This window comes from Balaenoptera ricei, chromosome 2 (assembly GCF_028023285.1).
Source record: "Balaenoptera ricei isolate mBalRic1 chromosome 2, mBalRic1.hap2, whole genome shotgun sequence".
NCBI lineage: Eukaryota > Metazoa > Chordata > Mammalia > Artiodactyla > Balaenopteridae > Balaenoptera > Balaenoptera ricei.
The window spans coordinates 508,512-532,299 of NC_082640.1; the positions used below are offsets into that span (position 1 = coordinate 508,512).

A 23,788-nucleotide genomic window follows, 5' to 3' on the forward strand; every position below is an offset into this window, starting at 1 on the left:
AATATGCTTGTGCGTCCTTTGATAATCCAACTGGATGTAAGGAAAATACACAAAACCCAACAGATTTCTATATATTAGTGATGGCTGTTACAAAATGTAATAGACAAGTCATCCACAATAGAAACAATAAGAACAACAGAATAAAAGATGTAATTAACTTATGAGGAATATGCAGACCCTATGTAAAGAGAAACTACAAAAATTTGTTGAATATCATGAGAGGTGATCATAATAAATGGAGAAATAAACGTTGTTCCTGAGTGGGAAGATCTGATATAATAAGGATATTAAATTCAGTGCTATCCTAAATTAATTTCCAATGGAATTTTTAAAATAGAATTTGTCAAACTTATTCTAAAGTCCAACTAGAGAAATACACTCAATAGTCTAGATGTGACTATTTTGAAAAAAGTGAAAATAAAGTAGACATAGCCTGCCAGATGTCAACCAGCACAACAAAGCTACAGTCCTGAAAACAGTGTGCTACTGACAGAGGAGTATTTTTTAAGTTGGATGGTATACAGTACAGTCTAGAAATAGACACACAAACGAAGGGAAGCATTTCAAATCAGTAAGGAAAGGTGGAAGCACTCAGGACGTTGTGTGAGGACAGCTGGCTACCAACCTGGAAAAAAAATCAGATCACTACCTCATACCATTTATAAAAACATTTCAGGTAGATGCTGAGCATATAACTGCACAATTAAAATAACAAGAGCAGTAGAAGGAAATGCAGAAGCATGACACAGGACAGAAAGATCCCGTGAAGATTTAACCCAAGGTCCCCTCCCTTCCTGGCCTCCTTCCCCACCTCAGGGCCCAGCACCCCAGGCCGGTCCCCTACCTGCCACCAGGGGCTCCCTAACACTCCTGAGAGATGTTCCTCAGAGCCCAAGTTCTGCTTCTATTAGAGATAACACGGTCTGTATTTAACTGTGACGTTCAGTACACTGTGGGCTTCCTTCTCTCCCTAGAAATTTCACAGAATCTCAGGTTATCAGAGGTAATAAGGTACTCATGGATCACCTTATCACAGCCCTCATGTGATGGCTAATGGAGCCAAGGCCCTGGTTAATAAAGGCACTTGCCTTAGAACACATACCCAATTGCTAGCAGTTCTGGCTGAATGCAGAGCTCCTGATTTACAAGGCAATGCTCTCTGCTCTTTCCACGTTATAACTTCCTGGGGCTTAACCTACAAGTGGGTAATTTCAGGTCAGGTAAGGAGGGAGGATGGAGAGAAAATTTGGATACAGAAAGTCCTTTTCCAAACCACAGATGAAGCAGCAGATACTTAACTATAGTAAAATATACATTAAACTTGTCATGCTTTCACTGGGCCTCCACCCAGACCTTTATACTATCATTTTAATTAAAGCACCTGAGAGAATGGGGTCAAATATAGATCATTCACTTTTCTGGGTCTTCTCTGAGCTTCCTATTAGCATTTCACCGAGCGTGTGTAAGGGGGTAGGGATTAGGAACGGTATTTGGGGGTTGGTAATATGTCATGAAATCATAAAGTTGAGCTTTTTAATATTTTTTTCTAATGAGAGGAAAGTTATTGTAACTATAAACTAAAATTTTACTGCTTCAATCATAGCAACCGTGAAATAGTCCTCAAACACCTTTCGAGATAGTTGAGAATTACTATTCCAGATGATTTATGTTTATACTTTTTAAAGGACATTTTAAGAACAAAATATAAATTAAAAAAAAAAAATCTTCTGGAAGAAAAAAGTACACAGGTTAGATAAACTGGAGGCCCCATGGGTTGGGAGTAAATCTGAACTGGTACCATGATTTCTGAATAGGTCTAAAGTAAAGGAACCCAGGAGACACAGTAAAAACTAAAGACCAACTGCACTACTGACAAAGTTGTAAAAATACTCCTTGATCCATCTGGATAGAGTTAGCAGCCCAGAAGAGGAGTAAAGAAGGAAAAAATACAGCGAGACTAAATGCAACCAAGACGATAAAAGAAAATGCAAAACAATGATAACACTCAGCCTCGGCTGCAGACTAGAGAAGGCTGGTGGATTCTCAAGCAACCATTTAGCTCTGTGCTGGGCGAAGACATCACAGCAAAGGCACTTGGCACCAAGCGGCTTCTGGTCAGGGATTTTACGTTTAGAAATGTAAGACCCAGTCACATTTAAGGGTTCTTGTTCTTGCCAGATACCCATCCTCTTGCCCCGAAGCCATGTGACAAGCGACCCTGAATACCGCTCTGCCTTTTACACATCTGCTGTCTAAATCAGCGCAGAAGCTGGAAGCAGCGACTCTGAATTCTGGCCTCAGCAAAAGGGTACGTTTTAGTGTCATAATGACAGTCCTGGCAGAACAGGGCATTCTTACTTCGAATGTCTCTGCCATACTGAGAGCTCTCTCCATCGTAACCTGAGTCTGGCTCGATCAAGGGACTATCAGTTCTAAATTTTAAATACAGGGGCAATGATGTGAAAGCTTAAACAGCAACGGTTTCTTGGAAATCCCACTTTGTGAATGGTTGTCTCCGACTACTTTTCAGCACTTTAAAAGGTTTCCTTTTCATTTGCGTTGTTTTTCCATTTTAATTTCATCTCACCAAACTGGTCGTCTCAAAACCACTATTCTAAAAAACGTTCTTCTCTTCATTTAAATGAAGCCTGATCAAAGGCAAAATTGCTTTATATAATGATACCAAAAAGGGAAGACAGTGTTTCTGTCAAAGATGTCCATCTTGGTCACTATATCAAAGCACTGAGTCAGTGGGCAAGAGGCTGTTTCTAACCCCATCCGCAGTCCAGTGACTGTGGGAGACACCACACAGACCCACAGTGCCATCTGGCCACACAGCAAGGTGCTGCCCCACCTGTGGCACGGTGACGTCTACAGTGCAATGTAGCTTTTCCTGCGTGAAATTTAGTGAAGTGTCTGATCTGAGGAAATGCTACAGGTGAATCTGACCCCGAAGCACCTCAGTGGTATCTTGCACTGCAGCACCTTACTGGCCTGAGAAAAAGACTCAACACTGTGAGAAGCTCATGAGTGATGTCGGTGCTTAAAGCCGAGTCCAATCTATCTTCCCCAAACCACTTGTATCACTCACATTTTTTCAGACCACTTTCAGGTAATGACTCAAGGTCTCCAGGGTAGACCCACGGCAGGGGGAAGATACCGCTGGTCATTTTCAAAAGCCACTTTCTTTTCCCAACTATGTTCAATTCTACTACTACTACTGCTACACACAGACACACACACACACCCCAAGAGACTTTTGCCCAGCAGCAGTAACTGTTAGCGATCTTCTGCAAACCATTCCTCTTTCCCTTCATGACACAGGTAATACCAGATGTCTATTACAATCTATAATCTACCAACATGTGTGAACTTTCCCACTGCAGCCATTAAAATAGATTAGTTTCTTTAAAAAATGCACACACACACCTATCCTAAATTCTGAAAAGTTCAACACTAATGACAAGCTTTTTAAAATAAAAGTCAATTAAGTACCTGAAATTGCCAAAAGCCATAGACTTACTGTACCAGTGATCAGGATAGCATTTCCAAGCAACCCAGCAACTTGCATACAAAACCCCAACAATTTCAATGCCTAGGGTAGAGCCCAAAGCAATTTCCTAATCTGCAAATTAAGGGATTGAACTGGAAGATCCTTTAATGTTTAATGCTGAATTTATAAAAATCCTTGCCTGTTTTCCTCTTTAGTACAATGAAAATAAGATAAATTAGGTAACACAGAGAGAGAGGAAAGGTTCATTATGCAGCTGCTATTTAAACATGCCACCCTTCATTTAAACTGAAAACCATGAAAAAATTCAAATGTGAAAAAAACCGAACAAAGTGAAAATTATTATTATTTTGCTTCCTCAAAACTCACAATTATAAATGATATAATTTCTAATAGAAAACAAGAACACAAGCTTCCAAAATTTAAAAGTACCAAAATTCAGGACTAGAAGAAAACACATATTTATTCTGAGTAAAAACTCTGTTACATCAACAAGACGAATTTTGACATAGAAAAATACCTGTTTAATTTTAGAAACAAAGTTGGGAGGCAGAAGGGAAAAACTAACTGTGACTCACCAAAAAAGAAAGAAAGAAAAGAAACCACTTCCACACACATTAAATAGAATGTCTTGTTATTTTCACAGACAGTAACAACTTTTGGACATCCATTTCAGGCCCAGGCTGGAGAGGTGTCAACAGGTCTTATTTGGTTTTGTCAGTGTGTAAAGAGTTTACAAACCTGACTGAAGTTAGAGTTAGTGGGAGTTAGGCACTTATATTCCTTATACACAGGAGAAGGGGGGAAAAGGTCCTTTTATGCCAGCTTTGAGTTTGGCTTGAGTTTTTATGACTTATTTAGAAGCGCTAGGGAATGAAAAAAGTCTCTTAATGGAAATACTGACACAGTCTTCAATACAGTGACATGAACCAGCACTTCTACGAAACTGCACCAGGTGTGACTGACCACCCCAGCCAGTCGAAATGCAGTGTCGGAAAACCAGTTACAACAGACTGAATGCCAGGAGACAGTCCTGCCAAAATATAGGGGATACCCCTGCAGAATCAAAATGTCATGTTGATAAACTTGTTTTTAACAGAAAAACAGGTAAAATGTATGGGATCTTTACTCTTACACGTGGAGGAGAGAGAAAATGTAAAATTTCTGCATCGATGTTCTCCAAGTCTATCATAGGATTAAAAATAGTCATTCTTAAAAAGCCAAAGTAGTCACGTCAACCCCGAGAGTGAATGGGGCAGAAGAGTTTAAATCATTGGATCTAAATCTGTGCTTCGTTTCTTAAATCTCACCCACAAGGCAGTGACCTAGATAAGTAGACAATAGGTATCATTACTTAGTGAAGTCAAATTCATAAAAGTTCCCCTTCTTTTTATTTGCCTGTCTGCTATACTTTTTATTCTTCAGTGGATTTTCTTTAAAACAACTAAACTTTTCCATTTATCATCCTTGCATTTTCCTGAAAGTCACTCTTTTAACTTGAAAATTGGTTTAGTTTCATTTTATACTTTCTAAGTTTTTATTTCAACTCTCTTAAACATCTCAGTTTTAAGCTTCATTCTGTTTACTTTTTTCTACCGGTTTTAACTTTTTTTGCATTTGCCTTTTTTTTGTTTTTTTCACCCATTTAGACTTATTCAGGACCATTTTCTTTCCCTTGTCATGTTCACAGACACAGATCAACATATACATATGTACATTAAAATGTCTTTCATGATTTAAGAGGCAGACTAAATCACAAAAACACTAACTCGTTGACTTGAGAAACAGTTCCGGAGCAAATATGTGAAAGACACTAGTAGGTGCTAGGAGGACTATAAAAATGAATAAAATACCATTTCAGGGCCGCGGAGAGCTTTTAATACACACAAGGCAGTGAGTATCAGCACGAAAGAAGAGATAGGATGCAGCTGCATTTCAGACGCAATCTGTCTATATTCACACAAATTTGAAACGTGTTGCTGTCATTCTAAGGCACCACATGGAGGGAACACAATATAAAGGGACAAAAAACTCAGGATCAAACACAGCCCTAAAAATGCATACTTTTTCTAAGCTAGGCTGCCGTGTATTTTTGATTTGTTTGTAAGCCAGGTTGTTGAATGGGGCTGCTAAGTCTCAGCTTCTACGTATAGACTTTCTCAGGCTCTCACGTGATACCAAATAACAAACAAAGAAAAGTGAATGAAAAACTAACCCCTGAAGGAGCCAGCAAACTGCTTATGCCAACATGTGTTCTCTTTTTCTATTTCTGTCTGCCATGAATCTCTCAGTTTTTAACAGCAGGTGGAACACTTATACTTACATAGTCTCATTTAAATTTTGCAAGTGAATCCATAAAGAAAATTCACTTTCAAAGATCAAGCTAATGTGCATTTCAGAAATAATCCATGTGAATGTGTTTTGCCATCATCATCACCGATAAACATTTAATAATCTACAGTGTTTAGAATATCATGCTTACGTTTTTATAATTCTACCCCAAGCCTCCCCAAAGCTCAGAATTTCTATAAGTCTCATTTCGAAGGTTACTGCTTTGGAATAAGTAATTAGGAAAGATCCCTTTTTAATAAGGCCATCAGAAAGACATCGTTCTTTATTCAAAGGCATCAGGAGCAAGTTTAGAGTTGTGGTTAATCCTAGAATTGCTGATTTGAAGGGTGGAAACATACAGAAAGCAACAGGAGGAGGGAGATTAGAGAAGAGGAAGGACGCTGAGGCACACCTCACATGCTGTGTTTCATACTGTCAGTCTAGGAGAGCAGAAAACTCTGTCTTTTTAAAATCGGTCCTTAAATTTCTATCTGGAAATTTCACTTAGGTGGAAAACCTCATTTCCAGATGGTATCTGATAGGTGAGGCATTATTGCAGTAAAGACACAGGACAAAAAGTTGGATAACCTTTCAAGTATTCTTTAAATGTCACAAACTGGGCTGGTGATAGAGGGTTTTATTATTCTCTGCTGGAGTACATCAACAGTCATTTGCATGCCAGGAAAAGAATGTCTGGAATCATCCAACAGAGCTAAGCTTAAATCTTTCACTAAAAACAAGGAAGTGACAAGCACAAAAAGGGAAATAAAAGAAGATGAAAGTATCCAAAGTCGACTTACTGGTCAACAAAATTCCAAAGAGAAACTAGCATGTACACAGAAACCCATGCTATCCTTAATAGCTGGCTCTTGACAAAGCCTTCTGTCAACTACCATGAGGCTTTCTTCAAGCTACCCCCAAACACCTAAAATGGATGAAACAAATTAGGAATGATTACTCACTGTTCAAAAGGATGTGACAAGGCAGTTCATTAAATCTTTCCTCTGCTTCACTTAAACTACGATTTCTTTGATGAGTAAGGCCCAGGCCTCCAGCGAACCTAGAACGTTTTTGTTTGCGGTATGAAGGCACGAAAGGGCACCTCGTCCATGAAGGACTTGTGCCCCAGAAGTTGACTGTGAAGTCAGCAGTTTAGAATGGAGAGCGCCATTTCGCCAAAGAAACCGTGCTATAAATTAGGGTTAAATCCCAGGCTAATCCATTGGCTTATTGACCATGAGCATCCCTGGCTTTTAGTACTGATAGTACCAGCTTAAATTCTAAAGTACACAAGTGTGCAGGAAGAGGACGAAAAAAGAACATCTCCACCACCCACCGGGGTCATCATTAGCCAAGAAAAAACATTTAGAAACGGCATTTAGCTTTTTGTCATTCTCCCAGATTTACTTTCTACTGCCTTGTTTGTCTTTCCCCAGTAACCAAAATCCCTAGGTTCCCTCATTTTGCCCCATTTTGCAGGCCATTCAAATGGACTCCACCTCCCAAAGAGTCCTGCGCACCAAATAAATGACTTCTTTTTTCTGTCCATCAAAATCTCCATTTCTTCAGGGATATTCACCTCAGTCAAGTGGAGGGGAAGCTAATCTGATTAATTCACACTAACATAGAAAAGAGTTCTATCCGCCAATGTTTTTGCTATACCAGATGTGTATAATTAAGAGGGATTTTAGGCAGTTTAACAAGATGAAGTTGAAACATGCAGCCTTGTGCGAGCAGAGTAAATTTATGAATTACATAAATTCATAAAGCAGTGGGGAAGCAGTGGGGCTCAGAGAGTAACCATTAGAGTGTACCAGCCATTTATAAGTTGGTCATTTGTGAGCGGCGAAAAGAAAGAACAGAATAGGAACTTGTCCTCGTGCCAGCAACAGAGCAGGGAAGTTCACACGTTTTATTTCAAGACTTGCCTGACGGTCCCCTCACCAAGTATACTTCTTTGAAATGTCTCCTTTCTCCCTCACTGAAGAAGGAAATTTAATAGGCTTGGTTTAGGGTAAATTAAACTCAAATCCAAGTTAGGAAAGCCTCTAGTGAGGACGCACTCTGGAAGATGCTACAGATGGCGGCTGGCTCCTTCCTGGATGGCCCCATTTGGGGAACATAAGCACTGAGTCAACAGGAGTGGAGGTACGTATGATGCTAGAGTCCTTATCCTGACACCTCAGAGAGCAGACCCACTCCACTGAATATCTGAAAATTGCCATCCATTAACCTAACTTGACGAAGAGGATTGTAATTTTAATTTAGGTGACTTCATTCAACAGATGACACTGAGTGACTAGATTTTCTTGTGTATTACTTAACTGTATTTAGAAGCAATAACCTTAGTAATTCTGATCAATTCTAATGTTATAATTGCTGCTGTCAGAATACTTATTGAGAGCCTACCATGCCCCTGAAAAAAGAACATCTTTTCTTTTTTTCCTGCATGTTGTGGGTGACTGCAGATTAGAGAGAAATATTTAATGTCTACATACAATCGATAAAAACATGTTTGTATCTACTTGGATGGTGTCTAATAATATCTTCAATTAGGATTACTGCTTTATAATCTACCAGGCTTCTCCCTGCTAGAGTTTAACAAGTGAAATGAAATTCAGTGATACATTACCCTTCCAAACACCAACTCTTTCTTTCACTTGGCTTTTTGACTCCCTATATTTAGTGAAATGCATCATGAGATAGCAGCTGTCTTACAAAAATGGGTGGAAAAACGGATACGATTTCTCAGCACAGATAAACCAATAAATTGTATTTAAAGGTGATCTCTTCTGAAAAAAAAAATTTAAAAGCCGAAATCTTCGTACTACTGTAGAACTAGGGTGGTGGAGGGGATGGTGTTTGAGAGCAGACTTAGAAGGTTGTTGTTTGGATGAGGAAGGAAAGATACAACCAGAAGGAACTGAAGGGATTCAGAACAGACTGTATGCCAGAGAAAACCAAAGCAGTTGTTCAGAAAGCATTTACTGAAATTCTCTGTTCCACCACTTATGCATGACTGCTAACCCAGATACAATTGCAGCAGCAATGTCACTCAATTCGCACAGAAGACAGCCGTTTACTGTCTTCGTCTGAAATTTAGTAGACCAGTTTGAGACCAACCAGTCTTCCCTCATTCTCCATCCACAAACCCCAAAATTGTATTCTGTTCTTTTTAAGCTTATACATATGCACGAAAACCCAGAAGTTTACGTGTTTAGGCTGCCATCTCATTGCTTGCATAACTAAAAGATAGGTTTGATTTAAAAATAGAATTTGGCAAATGAATAGTCCATGACATGGGCCAAGTGCATTTGGAATGCTTTAATATAAAAATACATGGCCAAGCTACTTCACTTCGAAAAGCATCAACTATACGGGCATGCTAGTCCCTCTCTGACTTTACATTTTGTCACCTTTGAAAAGAGCATGGATTTTCAGAAGACCCAACACACTGGGGAAATTTCACAGGCACATGACCTTGTTTTTACTGGGCAACATAAATTTACAAGAAAAAAAATTTTAAACAATGGTCCTTCAATTACACCCCCTCATCAAATTGTAATTTTCATTGTTTTTATCTTTCTTGTTTTTGTCCATACACACTTGTCATAATTATACTCAGTGTATCCACAATTAAAACTTTTTCACTTAACATTACACTACTTCCCATGTTGTTTCATAGTCAGTATCAGTATTACAAATAAAAATTTTGACTTGTATGCTATCTTAATCTGCTTTGGGATTAGGATAACATTTACATTTTTAAAAGTTGAGATACTTCCCATGTTTTTATATGTTCCAGAAAAATGTATAAAGCATAGGAATTAATTATTTCTTCAAAGTTTGAAAAAAAATCCAATGGATCTATCAAGTGTTTTGGGAACTGAGTTTAGTAAAAACCTTAATTTTTCCTGCATTAGCGGTCATTTATACCTTTTCTTATTATGAATTAATAATTTAATTTGTGTGGATAATAGCAATTCACTTCATCCATACATTTGTATACAGTAATACTGTCAAACAATTGTGCATAGTACTTTATCATAATTTTTAAAAATATTTTTTGTTTAATAACTATATAATGATTGCTATATCCTTTCTTATTTCCAACTTTAATTTGTGTCCATTTTTTGCTTGAGTTTTTTTACTACTGACTTCAAAGAGCCAACTCTTGATTTATTTATCTATTTTTCAGCCTTCCATTTTACCATTTTTTGTTTTCTGTTTATTCTTTTTCAATTATCTGTACTTGAATGACTTGGTTTATTTTCCTTTTTCTCAAACATTCTGAATTACTTACAAGTTCTTTCAGTTAGGTATTAGTAGATAGTTTTAAATTTTTCATTATTGGCTAAATTATCTTTTATTGCATCTTTTACTTCTTCCTAGACCCAATTTATTATTTACAAGGCTATGTATTTCTGAATGTTTGGAGTTGTTTTCATTGTTGGAGTTGGAGATACAAACAAAAAATGAGATTAAGTCAAAACTGTATTGAGATTTCCTCTGAATCCTCATAGATCTTGTACATATTTGTAGACACTTAAAAATCAGATATCTGGCTAAATAACCTTAAGGATATATTAAACAGACCAACTTTAAATTTCTTTATAAAGCTCTATTGTTCACATATCAAGCTCCTTGATGTTACAAGGACTAAATGTAGTAGTACTTGTGTAGTATTTAGCATAGAACCTAGCGTATTACAACTATTCAACAAATGACTGGTGGCGATACGTGTAATAATAGCGGTAACAGTCGTCTAGCAGTAGCTACACTCCTCCAGCCTCTTGTGCAGGCTCAGCTACACCACTGATCTGAAGAAGAGTAACTCACTGTGTGTCTTTGGTCGGGACTTTCTTATCTGTGACATAACGTGGCCGGGCTGCACGCTCCCTGGAGTTATTAATTCCAGGGGTAACGTTTCTAAATCTCACTGCCTGGCATTTTCAGGACCTGGAGTCTACCTACACCAGCTGTAGGGCACACAATCCTTTGTAATGAAGCACTGAAGTCAAGACAGAAAATTTTACCAAACTTGCCACTCCGTCTGAACGTTGTGGACAGGCAGAAATTGATTCACTATTTCCGGACTAAAAGCAAAAATTTCAAAGCTACTTATAGCCCTACTTGTGCGTTTCAGGAATAAAAGTAAACTTTCCAAAGCAATTTAAGCCACGTTTCCTTCACGAACGTCTTGGCACCCATGCTAGTTTGTGTTCATTTTCCATCACTATAAGCAATCAAAGAACTTAAGAGAAAAGATGGAGTACAGAGTATTTGCATGGCTGGTTATAATCTGGGATATTCCTCCATTATAATTTATTCATAAAGCCAATACATATCTCCTCTAAGAATGTTTATCACTAAGATTAAAATTTTTTATTAAGGATGAAAACTTCCCAGTAAACCATCATCTAGTAACAAGCGTATCTGCTAATTAAGAACAAAATGAAAGCTTTCAAACTGAATTATGAGCCGTATGTACATAATCTGATGCACAAGCAATGAAAATTATGCCTTTACACCTGTCAAAAGAAAGCCCTGTGCTGCAGCTTTAATTCTGTTTTAAACAAGGTATCACAAAAAAGCACAGACTTACCTGTGCGATAGACGAAATTGCCTTCGGTTTCTGACGATGAGGGAGATACCAATTCCTCCTCAAATTCATTGGAACTAAAAGATCCTGAATGGTTTCTCTGCCTTGTCTTTCCCATCATGGCAGCATTTGTGACCATGACGTGTCTCAAAGAGTCGTTAAGGTAACGATTCAACAAGCTGCTCTTGTATTTTGGGGGCGATACGTAGTCCTCATTGGCCCGTGACTCTGGCCTCACTCCAGCTTTTATGACTGAGCTCTCACTTTTAATCACAGGATGGTGAACTGGATTATTATAGCCTTCTTCATTCATGTGGTTTCGTGGAGGATTTTCTCCATCTAAGGGGGGAAAATATCAGCAGGTAGTACTTACACATACTTTTCCCCAGCCACCCAATTGTTACATTTAATGATTTAAAAAATATATAGGAAGAATATTTAAAGTGTATAAAATTATCTTTGATATTTAAGACTAATTTTTAGGCAAAGGAAAGCAGGAATCTATATAATCTCTCCCTTCGGTATGTTAATTTTAATGAACTTCACAAAAAATGTTATTCTGACATATGATAAATCTGTGAACAAGAGGAAGCAGCCATAATTTGACTGGTCATTTACAGTATTATAAAAGTAAAGTTACCTCATGCAATAAAAAAGAACCATTATGGCACCATCGTGTTTTGTGGGATCAACCTTAAAAACAGCAACTGAAGTGAATGTCCCCTTACAAAGGCAGAGCAAAGAAAGCAAGATAAAAATACTAACAAACCTTCAGAACACGAGTCGTCACTGCTTACACTCAGCCGCTCAGCGTTTCCTTGAACATACTTATTGTACAACTTTATTCTTAAGGCCCAGCTTAAATCTGGCTGTCGAACAGTATTCTTAAGCCGACGTCTTGCATTAGCAAACCAATTTGACACCTAAAAAAGTTTTATTTCTCAATTAACACAACATAAAAAAATTACCCATCATACAATTACTTTCCCAGAAAGGACCTAAGCCTCTCTCATAATCTCTGATCATTACATATTCTCATGACATAACAATACTGGACATTTATATCCATTCATTCATTCATTCATTCAACAAATGTGCTGAGCACTTACTACACAGAATGAGCACTAACTGTATTCTGGGAATAAAAAAAATATTGAAGGGCTTTGCCATAAAATTTTCAGTCTATTAAGAAAGGTAGGAGAGTACACAAATAACTCTAGTATCTATTCACAACAGCCAAGACATGAAAGTAACCTAAATGTCCATCAACAGATGAATGGATAAAGAAGATGTGGTACATATATACAATGGAATATTACTCAGCCATAAAAAAGAATCAAATAATGCCATTTGCAGCAACATGATGGACCTAGAGATTATCATACTAAGTGAAGTACGTCAGAAAAAGAAAGACAAATACCATATGATATCACTTATATGTGGAATCCAAAATATGACACAAATGAACCTAACTATGAAACAGAAACAGAATCACAGACATGGGGAACAGACTGGTGGTTGCCAAGGGGGAGGTGTTTGGGGGAGGGATAGAGTGGGAGTTTGGGATTAGCAGATGTGAGCTTTTATATACAGGATGGATAAACAACAAGGTCCTACTGTAGAGCACAGGGAACCATATGCAATATCCTGTGATAAACCGTAATGGAAAAGAATATAAGAAAAAAGAATATAACATATGTATAACTGAATCACTGCTGTACAGCAGTAATTAACACATTGTAAATCAACTTACTTCAATAAAAAAACAAATAACTAATATAGGAAAGAATGTGATAAATGGCTTAAGACGCATTAAAATATAATGTTACAGGAGTGCAACGGAAGGAGGGGTTACTTTGATGTGACTCAAGACTTCATGAAGAATTTAAGCTAGATTTTGAAGGAATAGGTCAGGGATAATGGGTAGGGAAGTGTGTTTCCAACAAAGAAGACACGGGAACAAATATAAGTCAAATTCCAGAGACACTGTGGTAGGTAATGAAGAAGGAAGAAAGAGATACCCTTGAGTTATCAAACTTGTGTAAGAAGAGAAGATAGTGCCAATTTGAGAAAGAAAGTAGAATTGTTTGAGGGTGAAATGATGCGTTTGGTTCGGGAATGTTTAGTCTGAGGTACTAGAAAAGCATACAGGTGAAATGTGCAGCAAGAAAATAAAAATGGCATCTGAGATCTAAGGGCAAGGAAGATCAGATTTGGGTCAAATGCACAGAGGTTAGAGCTGAAGCTGTGAGAGCAGACAGAATGAAAAGAGGGTCAAGGACCAAACCCTGGAAACCTCCAGCAATTAAGGAGGTAGGAGCTGGCAAAACAGTCAGAGACAGAGCAATCAGACAAGCAGAGAGAGAGAAAAAAGCCAAATAATGCCCAGCTTTAAGCTAAAAATCTAGTGCTTCCAAACAGGTGATGGCAAAGAAATGAACACTGCAAAACAAGGTTAGTTCCATTGTCTTTGTTTAAGGTGCTACTGGATTTCTAGAGGCTAAAATGGCACTTGACATTTCTTTTTAAACATCAACCTATCATCAGAATATATATATTAAAAACATGAAAGGCCAATATTTGCCTTTAAAAGGATGAAAAGTGGAAAGAGGATTATGTTTCTCTACCAATTTGTTCCATAACATGACTCCGCAGTATATTAATGGTTTGTGTGGTGATTCTTGCACTGGAATTTCTTTTTTTCTTTTCTCTTTTAAATTTATACTATGAATACATAACTTTTGCACATTACTCAAGCCTTAATTATTGAATGAACCTGTGGTGAATCCTACATTAAACAAAAAAACTATAATTTTTTTCTTTTTTTTCCCCATGGGTAAAACATGGTAGTGTTCCCCAGTTTATATATGCACAAACCATATCATATATAATATACATTCAGTGTTACCTCCCTTTGTGTCTTAAGCAATGATAACTGTCCTCAAATTTACGTGCAGTGGTGTAATATCTTAGCACGGCATTTCAGAAGCCTGAGACTCCACCAACCCCTCTTCCTGCCAAGCTGTGCTATTCTTACTATGGTTTAGTCTGACTTTAAATTCTCAGTCTCCTCCAACCTCTACAAACAGACAACTTCTGGGACTATCCATTCAACAAACACATACTGAGGAGCTCCTGTGCTTCAGCCATGGTATTAAGTGCTAGGAATGAATAAACTCTGTCCCCTGCACACACCGAAGGACTAGAAGAGCTATACGTGATTGACTATGATACACAGGTGAACCTGCACTACGGAAGCATGAAATGCCTGGTCCATTTCCTCTCAAACCTCCCTCTGTTCTCCAAGTCATGGCCAAAATGTTCGTCCATGCTCTCATTAGTACCAACTGGGAATTTTAGAACAGTGTTTTCTCGAACTTCCCTATCTTCCATTCTATCCACTTGACTGGATCTTAACAACCACCATCAAACTCAAGTGTTGACGCACCGTTATGATTTAATTACTTACTTAATGTCTTCACATCCTCATGCATGTCCTGTCATCCTCTAACTGTGGTATAACGGAAAGAGACCTGGTTTCCTGTTCTGACTTAGCCAAAAACAGGCTGTGTGAGTTTAGATAAGTCATTCATCTTTTCAGAACTTCATGGTTCCTGACATCCTTGCCAACTCTGAAGATAAAGACCTGTGAATGTCGTCCATGCTCTCCTATAAAAGTGTTCTTTCATCTCCTTTATAGTTGGTACCAACCTATCTTCTGCTCTTGACCACTACTCTCTTCAGCAATCAGAGAGGTGTTTTATGTCCTTCTCTGTTCCTTTTGCACACAGAGGACAACTTCCCCCATGCCTATGTCACTTATATTTATTAGACTCCAACTCCCAAACTTTTTTGGTTACTTTCTTTACTAAACATCATATAATTCAGAGGCTAATCTTAAATCTTAACTGACCTTAACACTTTTTTTTAAAGTCTTTATTGAATTTGTTACAATATTGCTTCTGTTTTATGTTTCGGTTTTGTGGCCGTGAGGCCTGTGGGATCTTAGCTCCGCCACCAGGTATCGAACCCGCACCCCCTGCACTGGAAGGCGAAGTCTTAACCACTGGACCGCCAGGGAAGTCCCTGACCTTAACTCTTAATACAACCAACACACAGTACCGCATATTGTAAAATCCAATTCTTATGAAACTCTTCATATTTTTATTAAAACGCGATGGACTTCAAATTTTTAAAAAAAATCAATATACTTATAATTCTAACATACAAAAATAGGGACCTTTAAATGTCATGGTGGCATTAACTAGCTTTTCATATATAGGAGTCGTATCGTTTTTTACGTTTTGTATACTCATAGTTCTTACCAGAGTATATTAATTATACATCAGAAGATTTTCCATAAAGGTTTGGTGGTGTCTCACAGGCTATTTCTAAACTGATTTCATAAGTTCGACCGGCACCCAATCTACTAATACATTTACTCTGCCAGTGTTTTATTATCAGCAATTTACAGTACAACCTAAGGGCTGGATATAGTCTGGGGTGTTGAATATCTTCTTGTGTTAAGTCATGCAAACAGCAGACAATAGTTGGTGAACAAATCTGCACGACTAGCATCTCACAAGTTTTTTCCTGATGAATTGATGTAAACGCCATCTGTTTCACTGAAGGTAAAAGCACCAGTTCAAATTTTCTACCTTTAACTTACTATGGATTCCTTCAGGTTATCATTCAAATTCTTCTGAAATTGTATTTTACATGAAACAGGCCTCCTTACCAAGGATAGGTTCTGCAACAGCACTTTAACGTCAAACTCAGAGCTTTAAAAACACTGCATTTTATAGCGAAAGCTTAGAGAACCAAATATCTAGAAGCTGGAAGAGAAAGCTAAGTAGCTTTCATCCTACGCAGCAGTGTTTACATTCATCACATTGGCAGAGCAATCTTTAGAGTAAACCCAAGGGGATACTCTGGCATCTGTCCACCTTTGAACACACAGAATTAACAACGCAGATTCAGTCATTCAACTGAAATATCGAACACCTCACTTCTACACCATGTAGTCTGACACTGAGAATAACGTAGAAGGACCAATCTGAGATTTTGTTGAATATTTAACAGTAGCCATAATCCTTGCAGTTGATAAGTACACACACGTCTCAGCAGAAGCACTCCATACCAAGCAAAAGCTATGTCAACACAGGGGCAAAATCTTGCAACACAGCAGACTTAACCAAATGGTACATGGCTGTAGCACAGGAATTGGAAACTTCTACTGTAAGAAAAGGGAGCATTAACACCCAATCACTAAAATGTAGTCTCAAACTCCACTTGCATTGCACTCTGTAATGTGATCATGAAAAAAAATCATCATTTCACTATTATAATCCTGAAAAAAACAAATATATTTTAAATACATACGCATAAACAATGGGAAATACTGAAACCAGGTACAGCCCCAATCTACCCTTCTTTTAAAAAACTTCTTCAGGGGCAATTATTCCCTGGGTAAGCTCCATATTCCACAGTAATACAAAACCCCAATCGCATATCTGTTATTCCACAATGAAGCTGGTTATATTTTGAGAGTAGAGAGTATATTTTTATAATGTTTCAACAACGGTCAGTCATAGGAACCAAGCACAATGGAGTATTTCGGTTGGTTAAAGTGAAAACACACACACACAAATCATCTTCCTGTTAATTTTATAAAAATGCTTATATCTTAGTAGGAAGATGGCAGATTAATAATGCAAACAGCTATAGTAAATTAAGACAAGTTGCTAAGTCTAGTGAGTAGAAAAAAAAATGAAAGCTGCATAAATACCTCTCTCTGCCTCATCTTTCAGGAATGAACAAAATGCAGTGTTGATTAACGTCCTTAGAGCTTCTGTTTATCACAAAAAGTAACTTCTGTGGTCCTAAAAAAACTCCCTTATTAAAGTTTCAGCATTCTGTTTCCAGGCTTAATGGAGATTGCTGACCAAATTTTACACCCTTCAGAGTAGCAAAATAAGGCAGAAGTACTGCTTATGAAAGGTTTGATAGCTTGACACACAACCAAAAGGGAAATATGAAGGGTAAAAGAAATGTTCAAAAATAAAAGACACTTTTGTAGTTAACGAATAAAATAATTATGCTGACAACTTATTAACATAAATTATGAGAAGCAGAGACAGGAGGTATTATAATAAACAAGAAATAGAGACTGGAGCTAGAAATAAGGGGAACACTCCATATTTGTCTATTGACATAAAATGACATATTTCCAGATATGCTAAAAATAATGTGGCGAGTTATATGCTTGTTCTGTAGAACTAACATGTACCATTAAAGTTAACGAGCTACCCTCTGTGTATTCCCCACAATGAGATGGATTTTAAAACTAGAATATCTTAGTCTGATTTCAAGACATTCTCCAGTTTTCCACAATATGTTTGGGGAAGTCACATGGTGATTACAGTAGTATTCCCCAGTGAGAACCTATTCAGTCTGCAAACATGTATGAAGAGTTTACTATATGGAAAGTACTGGGCTGGGGTGAAATGGAAGGATGAAGATGAATAAGACATGATCACTCTTCTCAAGAAGGCTGACTCCACCGGAGAAATTTATTCACTGGGAGAACCTGATTCATGAAACAGGGGTCTAATTTGCAGGGCTCAAAAGCTTTATTCAGATCACAGCTTGATATTTTTCCTCCAGAAGTGAAATGTATTGACATAATTTATTTGGTTTCCACAGAGTCAGAATTTGCTTTGGATGTTTAATAAATGTCTGACCTATACAAACCCCTTATATTCATAAATATATATATATTTTCTTACACAGACATTCCATTGTGCCTAATGGAGAAGAGGTGGACCCAACCTGAATGGTATATAAGGGTCCCTTGGTTATTCTACACGTTTGATTTTTTCCATTTATCACTTTAAAGTTCCAGAAACCAACTTCATTTATTATAAAACTTGGAAATCATTAAATAGGTATCAATTATAATTATAAATAATTACCTTTCTTTGTCCCATTTAAAACTTACATGTTTGCGTGCATTTTTATTTGCTGAAGACTAGTGTGAGAGAAAATATAATGGGAAAGATGTTCATTACATGAACAAAAACTTCATGTAAATTAGAAAAATGCAATAGTCTTACCAAGATCTTAAAGCAAAAAGAATTATTTGTATTTGAACTGTCATTACAGGCAGAGAATAATTTGATTCTGTATTAGAATGACAGCTACTTGTATTGCAACTCAGAAAAGCTACCGCAGGTGAAAATTTAAATGTCTCTGCTAATGACAAATAATACTTTTCATAGCTAAAAATGTCCTAGATATGTCATAAACATTTGTTGCTTTCTGTCTGAAAGAATGGCAAGTATTAAACATGGAAATACGTAATCAATAAGTTAATATTTTACTGTTGACATCAGAGTGAACTATTCAAATAGCTCTATAAATCAGTGTATTTTGAAAATAAATAGCATACCAGTTTAAAGTGAAATTTGAATGTATGCATTTATTTTCTTAAGTTTTTCTGGCTGGAATTATTTATTTAAAAACTACTTTTGAAAATCACTGAAAGTTCAGAGTTTTGTGTTAAACAGATATTAAGCCAAGAACACTAAATTAATTTTCCCCTCCAGTGCTGCAGCAAATCACTATTAATACTATTGCCTGTTAATATAAAGCAGAAGAGATGTCTGTTTTTCTCTACAACTGTATTCTGAAAATAAGCAGAAAAATGCATATTATAGTTTTAATAAGTCTGAGTACAAGTCAATTTTCATGCTTCGTCCAACTTTCTAGTAATTCCTAAAATGACAACCTTAAATACTCTGGAAAGCAATTTTTCTGTTATCTAGTAGTTAAACGTTCCCTGTTACTTCGGGGTTCTCACTTACTATACCCCTTTCATGGAATGACCAAAGTTTCACCAATGCAGTGATGCGGCGCTACTACAACGGAGGAGATTTCTCAGCTCAGGTAGCTCCTCCTCTCCTCTGAGTGAATCTGCTCTGCCTGCGCGCATGAAAGTTCACGTCACTGCATTTATGAAAGGAAACTGGTGTGCCGGCCAGAGCACGTGGTATGGACCCGCGGCGTTTCCAGGCCCACCTCTACCCCTCAACACAGCCTTCTCCTGCCTCGGTTACATCACCTGCGAAAGGCTGACGGCACGTGCTCGACCTCAGCGGGTTTTGCAGCATCCGATGCAGCCGCGGAGGGAAACCTGCGCACAGCAGCCCTGCTCGCTAGAGATGCAGCACGCTTAGGCCGCCCCTCTGCACTTGACCAGGTACCCGCCATCTGAGATCTGCCCCTTAACCCAAGGACAAAGATGCCGCCAGCAAAGCCGCGTGGAGTCTAGCGAAGGCCCAGGGTGCCTCCTATTAAGAGAGAAAAACCTCCCAAACCCGCTTCTGGCCCTCCCAGCCCACCTACTAGCTCTGTCAGGAGCCGTCAACTTGCAAGGGACCCTGTAACTTGACCTTTAACATGGGGCCCCAATGCGGGGTGCCCTTCTGCCTGGCTTTCAAAGTGTGGTGCGCGGCCAGCAGCTTACGCGTCACCCCAAGAACGTGTTAGAAACACAAAGCACCGTCCCCGGCCAGGACCTCCTGCGAACTCCGGGCTGGGTGGGGGGCGGCGGCAGCGTGTGTTTTAACGAGCCCTCGGGCGACCCTGACGCGAATCACTGCGGGGCAGCGCCCGCTGGAGCCACCGCCGCGTGCATGGCCCGCACCGCTTCTCAGAGCTCCGCGCTCGCCTTTGCCCGGCCCTCCTTCGCGAGCGCCACACGGCCCCTGCTGCGCCGAGCCTCCGGAAGACGGTCGGAGACGCAGAAACTCCCCAGACCACCGCTCCGGCCCTGGGCCCGCCCCGCACCAGCCTCAGGCAGAGCGGCGGCAGCGTCCGGACGGCCGGTCTCGGGCCCACCCGTGCCCAGCGGCCGGAGGAGCAGAGCCGCCGCTCAGCCTCGCCGAGGGAGGGCCGGGGCTCGTGGGCCCCGATTACCTGCACTAGCGTCATCTGCGAGCCGAGCGCCAGGAGAATCTTCTCCGTCTTGGTGGGGTACGGATTGTCGCGGTGCTTGTACAGCCACTGCTTGAGGGGCCGCGCCATGTCCTGCAGGGCCTGCCGCTTGTGCCTCACCTTCCCGCCATTCTGCCGGGCCCTGGGACACCGGGAGAGGAGGGGTTCCCGGTGAGCCGCGCCGGCCGAGCGCCGCCCGCCGGGGCCCCGGGTCCGCACGCGCTTCAGCCCGCGTCGACCGCGGCCCCGCGCGCCCGGACGCGGAGGCCAGGCAGGGGTGGGAGCCGCACAGGGTCGGGGCGCGCGGGGCCGGCCCGGGTGGCACAGGAGGGGCGTGGGGCGGCGAAGGCCGCCAGGTTTATACGGAAAAGGGGGAAATCTTGAAGCCAGAGGTTAGAGGTTTAGGTGATTTGAAGGAAGCTCTTTTGTTATTCAAGCCACAGACCTGCGCAGCAAGGCCGGCACCGTCCCTCGCCCGCCTGCACCGCGCCCTCCAGGGGCCCTGGCCTCATGGGATGAGTAGTGGCTGCGGCCGGCTCTCGAATGTTCTTTCAGGGACTCATGCCCGCCGCTCGGGGCTTCCCGTCGCCCACTGGACGTTGGGAACAAAGCAAGGGGTGATGGCCGCCCCGCTGCCCTGGTTCTCTTCAAGCTCTCCCCTGTACCCTTTGATCCTCGGGTAAAGGGGAAGCTTTCCAAGAAGGGGTTTGTGGAGTAAAGATGCAGAACCGAAAACAAAAACACACACGAAAAAGAGAAAAGACAAAACCCAAAACACTGTAGGGGGCTTTTCAGGACAAAAAGGCGAGCTTCAAACTATGGAAGGTCTGTCCCACCGGGTAAAGTAAAAAGACCTCGGGAAAAGCATATTCCAAGGAGGAAGAGCGGGAAGCAGCCGGGAGCCGGGCCTCGGCGCTGCGCTCCCCAGCGGCTCCGCGAGGTGTCGCCGCGCCGCCGCCCGCGCGCCCAGCCACTCCGCGAGGCTCGCGCGCCTGCGCCGCAGCCTCCGGGGCTTCTGCCTCTTTAAACACTTTGAAATGCAATTCCATCCGTTGAGGACTGGTAGTAACATTTTGACGAAACCTAATTTCTATTTCCCTAACCAGCAACGCCGCACAACAAGCAGCTGATGCAATCTTTCAGGTGGACCGGCCAGGACGGCCGCCCCTCCCCCCGCGGGGCGCTCCCGGAGCCGCGGGACGTGGCCGGGCTACAGACGGCCCTCCTCCGCAGCCGGAGCCGCTGGTGGCCCGCGAGCTCTCGCCCCCGCCCACCCCACCCCCACCCCCGCAGCCCCTCAGGCCGCTAAACCGAAACCCGGCCCGGCAGGCCCGCGGCACCCGCCCCCCCTCCGGGCTCGCGGCGGGCCCCGCCGAGCCGCGCGCGCGCGCGCGTCCGGGGCATCCTGCGGAGGGCCGACCTTCCCAACACCTTGGCCGATGCAAGGCCCTGTCGTGACACAAGGGGGGAAGCCCACGGGGCTGGCCTGACCTGGGGGGCGGGGGGGGAGCCCCGGGGGAGCCCCGACTGCTTGGCCCTGCTCTGCGCCGGTGCATCCCGCTCAGCCCTTTCTGCCTCCCCAGCGGCCGCGCGTCCGCACCCGCGGTCGGGAGAGAGGCACGTAACCCCCGCCCCCAGGTCCGGGCATCTGAGGACTAAGAGGCGGGTTTCAGGTGTCCTCAGTTTCCAACGAGCCTCTCTGGAGCTCTTCTGACGAATGGACCCCCCACGCTTCGAGCAACTACTCCCTTAAAATGAGAATGCGCGAACCCAGGAGGCGGAGACCGCTCCTCCCGGAAAAGTCGGGGGCCCTAAGGCGCAGGCCCCGGTTGTCACCAGCACGCCCGCGCCTCTCACCGCCCCCACCTCTCCCGGAGCGGGCGGGGGCCCCGGGAGGGTGCGCATACCCGGTCCTCCGGTGTCTCAGGCCCAGGTTGTCCTTGAGGGGCGCGCCGTCCGTAATGCCCACCTCGGGGCGACCGTGCGTACTGTCCAGGACGCCGCCGTAGGGCCTGCCGCCCCGCTCCCGCTCCGGAGCCCCGCGGTCCTCAAAAAGCACGGCGCCGCTGAGCTTGTTGAAGACGATGGTGTTCATGGCGCGCGCAGGCAGGGCCGCGCGGCGCGGCCGCAGCGCCTTGGGGCCGGGCCGCCGGGAGCTCCGCAGGGCTCGGGTTCTAGGAGATAAAGATGCAGCACGTTACTCGCCGAGAGCGCTCACCCTCCTGAGCGTCCCGAGCCCCGAACCTGGCCGCGGCGCGGGGCTGCGGAGCCCAGGGGAGGAGCGGCGCCGCCGCACCTGAACGCGGGAACCCCCGCCTCCCGCTGGCTCGTTACACCGCTCCGCCGCAACGCCCGTCACCCGCCCCCGCACGCTCCCGGGGCAGGTACCCACCCTCCTCCTAGCCCCGGCCACCCAGCCCCCAAAGAATCTCAGCCGGCAACAGTTAACCCGCGGGGGCGAAGCAAAGTGACTCCTCAAGGAGCTTTGCCTGAGTTGGTTTTAATCTGGATGAAGCCCGCTCCGGAAAGCGGAGGGCAGGCGCGGGGCTGCGCGGGGTTCTTCAATCAAAACGGAAGACTAAAGCCTCTCAGAGCTCCCACTCGGGGTCGTAAGGAGGGGTTGGAAGAAAGGAACAACTGGGGCGAACATGAACAACCGCTTTCGCAAGCCCCAGTCAATGAGTCCCAGGCCGCACCCGGATTTCGGGGATTTGCATGCTTTCTGGATGGTTTGGCTGAAACCCCTGCGTCCCTTTTCCGGCTACAGCCCCTGGGGTGGGGGTGAGCGCAGGAAAGTTAGCAGATTCCAGAGCTAGAAAGTGAAGTGGCCTCAGGGACAAATGCACCATGCTCTCCCCTCCCTCCGAGTCTCCTACCACCCCGCAGCCCGCTCCGGACGCGCTGGGTCCGGCCCCCCGCCCCCCCTCGCCCCCGGAGCCGGTGGCCAGTGCTGTCCTCTTCCGCAGCGCGGGTGCGAGCCGCGAGCTCGGAGTCCTTCCGCACCCACCCCTCTCTGGGGTCTCGGAGAACCATTTCAGAAGTTGCAAAGGCGTTAAGAAGCGGGAAGAGGCGCCGCGGTCCGCGCACCGCCGGGCCTGCGGCTGCCCCCGTCGGGAAAAGCCGCCAGCTCACCTCCCGGGTCGCAACGGCCCGGAGCCTCTGCCCGCCGCGCGTGAGCGTCGGGGGCCGGTCCGCGCCGCCGCGGAGCAGCCGATGACCACCCGGAGGCGCGCAGCAGCCCCAACCCTCCCTACCTCCCCGCCTCGCGCCTGGGGGGCAGCTCGCTTTGCTTCCGAGCTGCCCCCGCCTCACGGCCGGCGCCCCCTCACCGCGCCCCGCCCCGGCGA

At 42.9% G+C, this 23,788-nt stretch overlaps 1 protein-coding gene and 1 long non-coding RNA gene across 3 annotated transcripts in view; one reads left to right on the forward strand and one right to left on the reverse strand.

The window, feature by feature from the left end:
- MKX (mohawk homeobox) overlaps positions 1–23,788 on the reverse strand; it is a 62,377-nt gene that overhangs the window by 38,387 nt on the left and 202 nt on the right. For both annotated transcript variants that reach the window (XM_059909187.1, XM_059909188.1), the window contains exons 2-5: positions 22,349–22,615; positions 20,424–20,583; positions 12,214–12,367; positions 11,448–11,783 (exon numbers count right to left, since the gene is read on the reverse strand). In XM_059909187.1, coding sequence (XP_059765170.1) covers positions 11,448–11,783; positions 12,214–12,367; positions 20,424–20,583; positions 22,349–22,536 — 838 coding nt within the window. In that variant the 5' untranslated portion in view covers positions 22,537–22,615. The remainder of the gene's footprint in view (positions 1–11,447; positions 11,784–12,213; positions 12,368–20,423; positions 20,584–22,348; positions 22,616–23,788) is intronic.
- Positions 20,431–23,788, forward strand: part of LOC132356374 (uncharacterized) — an 89,783-nt gene continuing 86,425 nt past the window's right edge. The window contains exon 1 of the long non-coding RNA XR_009499849.1: positions 20,431–20,480. This is a non-coding gene — a long non-coding RNA (uncharacterized LOC132356374). The remainder of the gene's footprint in view (positions 20,481–23,788) is intronic.